This window comes from Carex rostrata, chromosome 1 (genome assembly GCF_964058835.1).
Source record: "Carex rostrata chromosome 1, lpCarRost1.2, whole genome shotgun sequence".
Taxonomy (NCBI): Eukaryota; Viridiplantae; Streptophyta; class Magnoliopsida; order Poales; family Cyperaceae; genus Carex; species Carex rostrata.
Genome location: NC_135918.1, coordinates 10,062,277 through 10,074,799, shown reverse-complemented (window position 1 = coordinate 10,074,799; position 12,523 = coordinate 10,062,277). Strand labels below are relative to the sequence as shown.

The window sequence follows — 12,523 nt, the reverse complement described above, 5'->3', positions numbered from 1 at the left end:
CAACTTTGAATGAGCATTTGAAGGGGCAAACATTAACCAATCTGGGCATATGATCTATGAATTCTATAGCCCTTCGAATCTAGAATCCAACGGTGAAAGTTTCAAGTCGTTTGGAATTCCCTACAGAAAGTTATGATAGTTTTAGTAACAAAAGGTCAGAAGTTGATGTGCTGTTTCGAATTCTATTCATGTTTTAATACGAATTTAAAGAGTCTAATTATATTTTTAATGGCTGTAAATAATAGAACTAAATATATACATCAGGTATGGCTTTTCTCTCTCTCAAGTGAGTTTAGAGTTTTTCTTCCAAAACATTTTGCTAAAATATATATCGATTGATTATACAATCGATTAATAGATGGGTGAAAAGCTAGACGCGGAAGAGAGTTCGCTAGCACGAATTCGACACCGTTCTTGTTTCGGATTCAAGGTGAACCTCAGAGGAATCAAGCTACGTAAAAGATCATAGGTATGATATAAAATTCCCTCTTGTAGGAATATGTATATGATTACGACATGGATAAATTAGCAATAATAGAACGATCTTAGATGTTATCGGATTAATTTTTATTTTATTTTATCCGATTCGCATCATGAAATCCTTCACAATTACACAAATAAGTCTAATTTAATAGCAAAACAGCAACAAGATGTAATTTAACATAACAAACAACATAGTTTTCCATAATTCAACAGAGTATAATTTAATAATAAGATAAAATAAAAATTTAACACAATTACACAAATAACAATCGCTCTTCATCTAGTACTTCTCTTGCTCCAACCTGCTTTGTCATATAATGCAACAAGCAGTACCAATATCATGATATAGTACAAAATGCTAATTACTTTACGGTTTTACAAATTATAAGAAATGTATAGTTTAGTAGTTCATAAAAGAAAAAAGTTACCTCAACATCATTGGTAATAACAAAGCATTGAACCCACTACTCTTCCTCTTCTTCTATTGCTCTCATCTGCAATAATTAATAAAAAAAATAGCACCAAAATAAGTTTATTTATACTAAACAGCACCAAAAAACAGCACATTTAATAACAACACCAAAAAAACAGCACCAAATTAAAATAAGTTTTATACTAAACAGCACCAATTAATAAAAAAACAGCACCAAAATAAGTTTATTTATACTAAACAACACATTTAATAACAACACCAAAAAAGCAGCACCAAAATAAGTTTTATACTAAACAACACAAAAAAAGCACCACCAATTAATAAAAAAAACAGCACCAATTAATAAAAAAACAGCACCAATTAATAAAAAATAAGCACCAATTACTAAACAGCACCAATATATATATACCCTAAGAGTTATATATCTATACTTATCCAATTTTTTAATAACATCAAATTAATAAAAAATAAGAAGAAGAGTTACCTTAGCATTTACATCTCCATCTCCATATAAATCATCATAATATGTCTTAAATGGATTACCCTCTCTCAAATTTGAAAAAAAAAGACAACTCATAGTTAAATGAAAATATGAGCATATTTAATTAAAATACTACAAAAATGAGACTATACGATATTATACCTTCGAAATCAGCCCTTAACCAATTTTGTGCGCATGCTAGAGCTTCAACAAGTTGAGGATGAAGTCTATTTCTTTGTGGACTAATTATTCGTCCGCCCATGCTAAAAGCTGATTCGGATGCAACTGTTGAAACAGGTATTGCATATATGTCTCGAGCAATGTTTCGTAAAGTTTGAAATTTGTATCCATTAGACGACTTCCACCATTCGAGCACTTCAAAGTTGTCGTCGTCAGTTGGAACCAAGCTTTCTTCTAAGTAAAGTTCCAACTCCATAGTCATGTTGTAATCCTTCTTCATAGTTTCGGCAAACATGTTGTAATCCTTTGGAAAACCAAGTTTTGGTTTCTTTGCCCTTACGATTGTTGGTTCCTCAACTTGTTGATTCGAATCTCTTATTTGATACTCCCGAAATAATTGACGGCACGAATCAAGAACTTTTTCAACTTCGCTCGCATAATTATTATCATAAATCTTCTTATAGTAATAAGTTATGAGAACTGTCTTAGACCTTAGATCCAAAAGAGTGGCAACCCCCATGATACTATGTATGTTACCCCAGTATTTCTCATATTTTTCATCATTCTTGATGCCATAATCGCAATGGTTAGGTTAGAATCTAACATTCAATTTCGCAAAGCCAATCTTATTTCACAAATGTTTGAAAAATAAAGGTTGGCTCTTGTGTATTTTGTCCTGAAAAACAATTCTGTTGTAGTGTAAAAAATCTTTAATTTTGCACTTATAATCCTAGCATTCTCCCAATCTTCGTCCGACAGCACGGTTTTGTATTACTTATCACATATTTTCAAACGATGGAAAACATCCTTGTATGTTAGGGCTGTTTCTAACATATTATAGGTTGAATTCCATCGTGTTTTAACATTATAACATAACTTTTTGGTACAGCTGATTTTACATTGCCGTGCCGTCTCTTCAAAAATTTCTATTTTTTTAGGAGTAGAGGACCAATATACACAACTACCATGAATTTTTTCTAAACTTGGACCAATTACATCTAACCCATCCTTTACGATTAGGTTCAAAATATGTGCGCAACAACGCATGTGCAAACAAGACCCACCTAGTAAGAGTTGTTCACTTTCTAATTTATTAACCAAAACCTCAACTGCTCCATCATTAGTACTACAATTGTCAACCGTTATAGTTGACAACCTACTATCTAAATTCCAATCTAAAAGAACATTTATTAAGTGCTCCACGAGTACATCTATAGTGTGGGGAGAATGTATGTATTGGAACCTACAATTAATACTTAATTTCAGCACATAAGTAAATAACAATTTTCAATACCTTAACAGTCGCTGCTGTAGATGTCATGAATCATCCACAAAATGTGCAGTAACCGCCATATAGGACTTCTTTTGGTTGTCCGCTATCCACATGTCGGTTGTAATTGCCACTCTCCCTTCATTATTCTCTAATTGCCACATGACTCTCTTCATTCGATCCTTATAAAGTTTAAGAACATCACTTCTCACTGTGTTATGGGTTGGAATTTTGAACAATGGTTGCATGCTATTGCAAAAAATCTTGAATCCCATTTGGTCAACAAGCAAGAGAGGATGCTCGTGCAACACTACCATCTGCACAAGATCTTTCCTACAAACTCCTTGATCAAATTCATAATTTGATAAGATAGTTTTCCCTTCTGTTTTTTAGTGACTAACAATTTTTGAAAAGCTTGAGGAAATTTTTGTTGTCTTTTCTTTAAACAAGACTCTATATGGGATCTGAGATGTCGTGTACCACTGCTGACACTTGCTGCATAATTGTTATTACAGTATTTGCATACCGCCCTCATCTTGCCACCAACCATCTTCTTTGTCATATGCTCCCACACTTCATATTTCAGTTTGGATGTATCAATAACATCCGGCTGATTAGGGGTACTTGATGACGGTGTTGCGGTTGCAGCAGCACCTGATGCCGCACTTGTTGCCGGAGTTGTATTTGCAGCATCACTTGTTGGTGGTGTTGGAGCAGAGCCCTCTCCAGGAGTAGAGGTTGTTTCCTCTTGATTAGTCGGTTCTTGCGGGGTTGCCATGATAATATCTATAGGGGTTGCCATTTTGCCTATGATATCACCATATTTGATCTATTGTTCTGACCAATTCCCGTACCAAAATCTGCATTTTAAACCATCAAATAGCGTCTATTACATTGAATATCTATAGAATGTGGTACTGCTACACTTTCATTCTTATTTTGCAGAAAACGGGCGAAATCAGGGAAGTTACTGAATTCTGAGACTCTGCACGCGACCCTCATCAGACTCGATGCGGGTAGCATCAGACCTGACGCGGGTAGCATCAGACCTGACGCGGGTAGCATCAGACCTGACGCGGGTAGCATCAGACCTGACGCTGGTAGCGTCGGACTTTTCCAGAAACAGAAGACGGAGGCCCAATGAAGGCCCAATGAAGGTCCAATGAAAGAAAGATCATTTGGAAAGGCTATAAAAGGCCATTCCCTGCCACAAACAGAGGGGGATTCTTCCACAAGCTTCTACTCCCTTGTGGAGTAGGGATCAAGAAAGGAAGTTGAGAAGGGAAGATTTTGGAAGATCATTCATAGATCCATCTACATCTTCGGTTTTATCATGATTTCTTCTCTTATCTCTTTCTCTATGATGCTTGAGTAGATCTATCTTGTTTCTAGGGTTGATGTAATCTAAAACCTTGATTGTGATGTATTGAATTTGAATTTGAGTTGTTCTTGTGTTCATTTGATTGAGTATTATTCTTCCATTGCTTGATTGTGATTGTTTGATTGAATCTTGTTGTCTATTGTTGAATGTTTCTTGCACTTCTTCTAATATTGAGACCTTGATATTTCTTGCAATTTGATCAAGTACTTGAGGTAGGTCTTGGATCTGAAAAGATAGATCAATTGAACCGAGAGGTGAGATTTCCATCTATTGAGAGATATTGGATACCTTTAGCAAACCGATCAAATGACTTAGATTGAACACTTGTAAACGAAAGTTTGAGGTTGTAGATCTAAGAAGGTGAAATTGCAATTCCTTACTAGGTTCATTAAGCCAATAAACGAGAGTTGAGGTTCAGGAACTTTAGGTACGGTCAATAGATCCTTACACAAGTAAATACCTCAGAAACGGGTTCAATGCTGCATTCACTCGAGGACCACGTGGGTCGCATGGGAGACCATGCAGGTCGCGTCACAAGGGTTGCATGCGAGAGCATGCGAGTCGCGTGAAGGTCCAGAGAGGCAAGGTTGAGGATGAAATCTGAACCCTGGAAACTTCATTTTAAAATCAATTTAAACAAACATTTACTTTCTGTTATCCTCTGTTATTGAATTTAGAAAATTGAAACAAACTCAAACCAAACTCTTTACTTCTAGTACCTAACTAGGATAAGTAGTGATCTAGACTCGAATTGTACTGTCCCTGAGGATCGATACCTGATTGTACCATTGGATAAATGTTGTGCACTTGCGACCTAATACGAAAGCTCAATCACGGTTTAAAAGGGTACAGCTAGCTGTACCTGAAACTTTGTGTGCACGCTTTTGTGTGAACAGCCTACAATAAGAAGAGTATAGTATTAGACCAAATTGCATTCATTTAACACAATATAAAAATGTAAGCTTGCCTAAGTATACAATATAAACATAAAATTTGCCAATTTTGCAAAAATCACAAAGATAAATGATGTTACCTTCTAAAGATACAATTCTCTCTTGTTGCCTGTGATACGGGCTATCTGGGGATAATGGGCCGTATGCTGAAATGGGCTTAGATTAGGCTCGTCCTGCTTGGAATCGCAGGCCAAGTAGTGGTTGTGCTTGGGAGATCTGAGGACGATCTCTGATCTCGGAAGTTGCAGGGGGGCTTCGGAGACTGAGGACGGTCTCGAATCTCAGAAATCAGGGACTGACCTCAGAGACTGAGGGAAGATCTTGGGGATATCAGACTCTAACCTGTACGATATCTTCTCCGAGGTGGTGCGCTTGGCCTCTGATGTGTTAGAAGCTAAGGAAGAGGATGACCTCGGGTCCCCAAAGCAAGATGAGAACTTGGGAGCCTAAGGAGATCTCAGAAATGATTTAACTCTAACCTGTCTTATTCCCGATATGAGTGTGTGTAAGCTTGAGCAGCTTGAAGTTCGCATTTTCCCTGTGGAAGGAAGGGCCTTATATAGTATGACCTACATACCGCCTTACCCCTGCCAGGGTAAGCCAGAACGTGGGTTAGTTCTAAGGTCATGTGATCGTGGCCACGTATGATCGTGTAATTGTGGCTGTATGGGCAGCGGCGAGGTCGATAGCCGACGTGGCTGCTAGTTATAATCGGTTATTGACTCAGGGGCGACTTTGTGCTTTATGTCCCGAGATGTAGGCTATCTTGACCGTAGCTGGGCCGGCTTATTATGGGCCTCAATCATGGACTTTGTATTATGTCCCGGATTGGCCTCGCAAAACGAGGTCCTAATCCTAGCTTTGTTCATGATCCAGATTAAGGCTATGAGGGCCTTGGGAACACAACCTTATCAGCCTGCTTATTTGATCGATTAATATCAGCAACTCACTCACACATTTGTTTTTAGCCTAGTCCTGATTAAGAAAAAAACATAGTACCTAAACATATTAAGGGAATGAAAACTAGTAGTAAGAAGGAAATATGAGCATATTTATTTCATCTATAAACTTTTTACTAAACATAATAGTCTCTATTGCTACATTGAAAAAAATTCAGCACAATTTCATCTATAAAATTTAGCACAATTCAATTGATATACTCACTTTAGCACAATTTTTATATGGATGTTGGAACAAATTTCAACACAATTCAATTGATATACTCACTTCATCAACAAAATTAAAATCAGAAAATTAAAATCTATGCTTACCCAAATAGTATTTAGCACTTAAGCAACAACCATAACACCAAGTTCAAAACTGGTACGGACACAAATAAAACAAGGAACCAACTTTGTACCTGAATGCGGCACTAGAATGTTGAGGCTGTGAGCAGTGAGCTAGACTTCTAAGTTCAGGTCCTCTAAGCTAGACTTCCAAGTTCCATCTATCATGAAAAATTATTAAGGAAAAAGAATTTAAGTTCTTATACTCTGATTCTCAAGTCTTGAAAATGTGCACATAGATAAAGCAGAATAATTTTAGCACCAAGTAACAGTCAACTTTAAAAAAAAAAAAACAGATTTGACTCCACTACTCGGCCTGCGATTCCAAGCAGGACAAGCCTAATCTAAGCCCATTTTAGCATACGACCCGCTATCCCCAGATAGCCCGTATCAGTTTGATTAATTAAAATTTAGAAGGCTAATGAGAAATTCAGTGGCTGCGCGGGTTTGTGACAAATAAACTTGAATAAGAATTATATAAGTAAAATATATAATTTGATATTTGTGTCATTTTCTTTGAATATATTTACAAGAAAAATTTATTTCTCTCTTACATCCCAAATTGTGAGGAAAATCAATTCTATTGATTACAATAATGCAAGATTAAATCATTTATCTTATGTACCATTCACCTCCGATATACTTTTGTCAACCAAATACAATTCAAAAATATTTTTTTATTACCTCCCTTTCTCTACTCTACATCCAAACAAGATGATAATCTTAAGTAATGTATATTATTTTGTTTAGTCAAAAGTCAAAACTGATTTAAAATTCATTCGTATTAATTTTTTCAATGTGTTGAACCCTTTGTAATTATTATTTCCATTCAGTGGTGGCCAGAAGTTAGGATATGTTTGAATTGATAAAGGAAGAAAGAAAACTACATTTTATTTGCATTCAAATAAGAAAAACAGCACTATTTCTGATTCGAGCTATTCTTATATATATTCTTAAACTGTTAAGTAATTCGTAACAGTAAAATACTAAATTAAAATGACAACGATAAATTAATATAATCATGATATGATATGGAGTGTTTCCTTAAAATAAATGAATATGATTTAAATTTAGGTATGGACAATTTTGTAAAAATGTCTCTTAATTTATCACACCGACAAGACAAATTATGAGAGTTGCAATTATTAGGAAGCATATTCAGATTTTAGCGGATACGGATATTAATATTGAGAAAATGAATCCGCATCCAATCCATTTGCTTCGTCTTAGTCTCTTAGATATTGATTCCCACGTCCGCGTGGGACCCGCGAACCTAGAATTATTTGTTATAAATAATTAATAGAATAGATATTTAGGTGGGACCCACATAAAGCCGGCTTCAGCTTTCCCATTTTAACTTCTTTTTATTATATAAGTTATAGTTTTGAAATCGTGCAGTTTTGCGGGTCGTGGAACGGTGGAATCTGTCATCTGTGCACCTTCGGATTGCATCCAACAGTGGTAGGCATGACCATGGCCGGAAAGGGAGAAGGATGAGAAATTTTAGAATAATTTATATTCTATTTTCTTAACATTTACAGGGATACAATGTAATCTTATATATAGAACCTTTCTCAAATAAAGGAAATAAAATAAAAAAAGAAATATATTTTAAGCAAAGGAAACAAAATAAATAGAATATGTGCCAGCTATCATTGGTACATACGAGCTGTATCATTGATGCAAATCAGCTGTGGTACCAGCTGTAATACTCCCCCTCAAGCAGGTGAGTGCAGTGCCACAACACCTAGCTTGCCTACAAGGAATTGGAACTGAACTTTGCCTAACGCCTTAGTAAATATATCTGCCAATTGCTGTGATGTTGGCACGTGTGCTGTAGCAATATCCCCTGCTTGAATTTTATCTCGAATTAGATGGCAATCTAGTTCAATGTGCTTCGTACGCTCATGAAAAACTGGATTAGAAGCTATGTGTAGGGCAGCTTGATTGTCACAATAAAGCTGCATTGGCCCTGATCGAGGAACTTCAAGTTCATCAAAAATATATCGACACCAAGTTAATTCACAAGCTGCATTCGCCATTGAACGATATTCAGCTTCAGCCGATGAGCGTGAAACCACATTCTGTCTTTTTGTGCGCCATGAAATAGGGCTAGCCCCAAGAAAAGTAACATAGCCACTGGTAGATCGTCGGGTCATCGGACAACTCGCCCAATCTGAGTCACAATAGGCCTGAATTGATAAAGAGGAAGATCTAGAGAGTAAAATTCCATGACCAGGTGAACTTTTCAGATATCGAAGAACTCGGTAGGCTGCCTCTAGATGAGGTTTGCAAGGCCTTTGCATGAATTGACTGAGAATGTGAACAGAATAAGTGATATCGGGCCTAGTAATTGTCAAGTAAATGAGACGCCCAACCAAGCATCTATAGATACCTGGATCATCAAGTAACTCTCATGTATCCTGAGAAAATTTGTGATTTTGCTCCATGGGAAAGTCACATGGCTTCACACCAATCATTCCTGACTCACCCAAAATATCTAGTGCATACTTCCGTTGATTGAGGAACAAACCCTCAGGTGAATGGGCAACCTCAATACCAAGGAAGTACTTAAGTCGCCCTAGGTCTTTGATATGAAAAGAGGAACTTAAGTACCTTTTGAGCCACTCAATGGATGCTTGATCATCACCAGCTATAACTACATCATCCACGTACACAAGAACAGCCACAAAACCTGTACTAATGCGTCTAGTGAAAAGAGAATAATCTGCCAAGGATTGTGTATATCCTACAGATTTTAGAGATGTTGAAAACTTGTCAAACCAATTTCGTGATGTTTGCTTAAGCCCATATAATGATTTTCGCAACCTACACACCATGTTCTCCCCCTTTCGTTCAAGCCCTGGTGGCATTTTCATATACACTTCTTCATGAAGATCACCATGTAAAAATGCATTATTCACATCTAACTGATACAAGTGCCACCCTCGAACAGCCGCCACAGCTAGAAGGCAACGCACGGTCGTAAGTTTGGCAACAGGGGCAAAAGTTTCATGATAATCGATACCCTCTTCTTGAGTATATCCTTTGGCCACGAGTCTAGCCTTATATCGTTCAATAGTTCCATCAGAGAGGTACTTGATTTTGAATACCCATTTACACCCTATAGGGTGTTTACCGAGTGGCAAAGGTTCTATAGTCCAAGTTTTGTTGAGCTCGAGAGCACCAATTTCATCTGCAATGGCTTTCCTCCAATTGGGGTCCCGAATTGCTTCTGAATAGCTTTTCGGTTCAGTGTTGGATGTGATACTAGATAGGAAAGTGCGGTGTGCAGTAGAAAAATTGTCATAAGACAAAACTGAACTTAATGCATGAGCCATACCTGACGAGTCTGAAGCTGATAGAGGTCGATTATGTTTGGGTGGATTTGCAATGGCACTAGTACATACATAATCATCTAATTTTGTTGGTCGCTTGGTTGGCCTAGAAGATCTGCGCAACTCTATAGGTAATGGTGTTGTATGATTTTCTATTGCTTTAGGTATATCATGAGTGGTGGTTTCATTGTTGTTTTGGATATGTAAAGGAATTGGGTCTTCATAGGTTGTTTCATTTGAGCTACTGGTATTTTCAATTGGAGGGATTTGTTGAAGATTATTTTGAAATGGAAAGGTGTTTTCATGAAAAATCACATCCCTAGATACAAAGATGTTATTTTTATCTAAATCATAGACACGATAACCTTTTTGTCCTAAGGGATATCCCACGAAAACACATTTTCTAGCTCGGCTGTCAAATTTTTTTTTTGTGAGGATCTCTGTTTCTTGCATAACATAAGCAACCAAAAACTCTTAAGTTTTCATAAAGTGGTTTAGTTCCAAAAATCATTTCATGTGGTAACTTTCCTCCAAGGACAGGTGTGGGTAATTTGTTTATCAAATATGTTGCAGCAAGGACACATTCTCCCCAAAAACTTAACGGTAATGATGCTTGAAATCTGAGTGCACGTGCAGTGTCAAGGATATGACGGTGCTTGCGTTCGACAACTCCATTTTGTTGTGGAGTGTAGACACAAGACCTTTGATGTAAAATTCCATTTTCTTGAAACATGGTTTGCATAGAGTTTGATAAAAATTCAGACCCATTATCAGATCTTACTGCCTTGACCCTTTTATTGAATTGGGTTTGTACAATTTTAATAAAAATTTGCAAAAATTTGCAAAAATTTGCAAAAATTTGCAAAAATTTGCAAAAATTTGCAAAAATTTGCAAAAATTTGCATGTTTCAGATTTAAAACGCATTAAGTAAACCCAAGTGCAACGTGTAAAATCATCAACAATTGTTACAAAATAGTGTGCTCCAGAAAAAGATGGAGTGTGGTATCCACCCCAAATATCACAATGAATTAAATCAAAAGCACCACATGTATTAGTCAAACTTGTTTTGAAAATTAATCGCGTCTGTTTTGCAAGAATACAAGATTCACATGGATCAATTAATGGCACATTATTAAGAGGATATGGTGAAGTTTTGGAAAAACTATGTTTAGAAGGATGACCAAGACGACGATGCCACAAATTAGAATCAGTATGACTAGAAACTGCCGCAACAACAGCTGCCTTGCTGATGTTATATAATCCATCTCGCATATCACTGACTCTAATCAGCTTCTTCGTTGTCAGGTCCTGAAACACACAAAAAGTAGGAAAGAATATTACCGCACAGTTTAAAGAACTTGTAATTTTGCTCACTGATAGAAGGTTGAAGTTAAACGAGGGGGCACACAACACATCTTTTAGTTGAATTTCTGGTGATACATAAACATTCCCAATGTGTGTAATCGGATTTCTTGAACCATCTGGTAGTACCACTGGCTTGTAGTTTTGAGTTGAGGTGGAGTTTGAAAGTGATAAAGGGTTAAAGGTGAAATGATCAGATGCACCTGAATCGATTACCCAATTAAGGTTATCAGTTTGACAAGAGACTTTACCAGTAAAATTAGCAATAGAACCTTGCGAATCAGGATTTAAAAGAGATAGTAATTGCTTGTATTGTTGTGCAGTGAGATGAGGCAGCAAATCCTCACTGTGACCTTGACTTCCGGATGCACCAGATGCCCCAAACACTTTGACTGAAGCATCTGATCCATTCACGGCCTGTTGGTTTCTTTGTTGCTGTCGTTGTCCAGAGGGCTTTGCTACTGTTCCTTGTCGCCAATCACCAGAAGGGTAACCAACAATCTCATAACATCTGGGCTTGATGTGACCAACCTTTCCACAATGATCACACACTGGCCGCGGTTTGAACTTCCCCGTGCTTGGCCTTGTGTCACCTGATCGACTCGAGCCACCATCTCTAGCAGCAAGCACAGCACTTTCCATGCCTTGAGATGCCCGAAGTCTTAGATGCCTCTCCTCTTGTTGAATAAGAGAGTACACCTTTGCCAAGCTTGGCAACGGCTCCATGGCAATGATTTGGGTACGAATTGTGCTAAAAACATCATTCAAACCCATCAGAAATTGGTAAATCTGTTCAGTTTGCCTTTCTCTGATTATCTCCTTCACAGAACCACAGGTACAAACCGGTATGTTCGAATAGGAGTTCAATTCATCCCAATTTTGTTTCAACTTAGAAAAATAGGCAGCAACACTCAACTGTTCTTGTCTAGTGTTAGATATAGCACACCTAATTTCAAATACTCGAGGTCCATTACCTTGTGAGAACCTCTCTTCAAGCTCAGCCCAGAGTTCTTGAGCCGTGTCAACGAACACCACGCTCTCACGAAGGTCTTTACTTAGAGCATTGATCAGCCATGAGAAGACCATGTGATTGCATCTCTCCCAAGCCTTGACCAAATCTGATGGTGTGCTCGGTTTTTGCAAGGATCCATCAACAAGGCTGAGTTTGTTCTTTGCTCCTAACGCCACTGTCATGGATCTTTTCCATGATGCATAATTGTCTCCAGTAAGTGTTTGAGAGACAAGAATAGCACCGGGGTTATCTGATGGATGAATATAATATGGTGAAGACAACTCAATAACAATTGTTGCTGGTGGGGGATTTGCTGTGGGGGAATTAGTTTCAGCCATGATTG

At 37.3% G+C, this 12,523-nt stretch overlaps 1 protein-coding gene and 1 long non-coding RNA gene across 2 annotated transcripts; both read right to left on the bottom strand.

Moving 5' to 3' along the window:
* Positions 1-627: 627 nt before the first annotated feature.
* Positions 628-6,770, bottom strand: LOC144565989 (uncharacterized). Its single transcript, XR_013515096.1, has 5 exons — positions 6,542-6,770; positions 2,872-3,654; positions 1,401-2,820; positions 912-977; positions 628-785 (listed from the first exon to the last, which is right to left on the bottom strand). It is a non-coding gene; the product is annotated as an uncharacterized LOC144565989 (long non-coding RNA).
* A 2,111-nt stretch (positions 6,771-8,881) lies between these two features.
* On the bottom strand, positions 8,882-12,518 carry LOC144556253 (uncharacterized). Its single transcript, XM_078304714.1, has 2 exons — positions 10,907-12,518; positions 8,882-10,149 (listed from the first exon to the last, which is right to left on the bottom strand). Exons 1-2 carry the CDS (start codon positions 12,516-12,518, stop codon positions 8,882-8,884), a joined length of 2,880 nt encoding a protein of 959 aa, XP_078160840.1.
* Between the last annotated feature and the right edge of the window lie 5 nt (positions 12,519-12,523).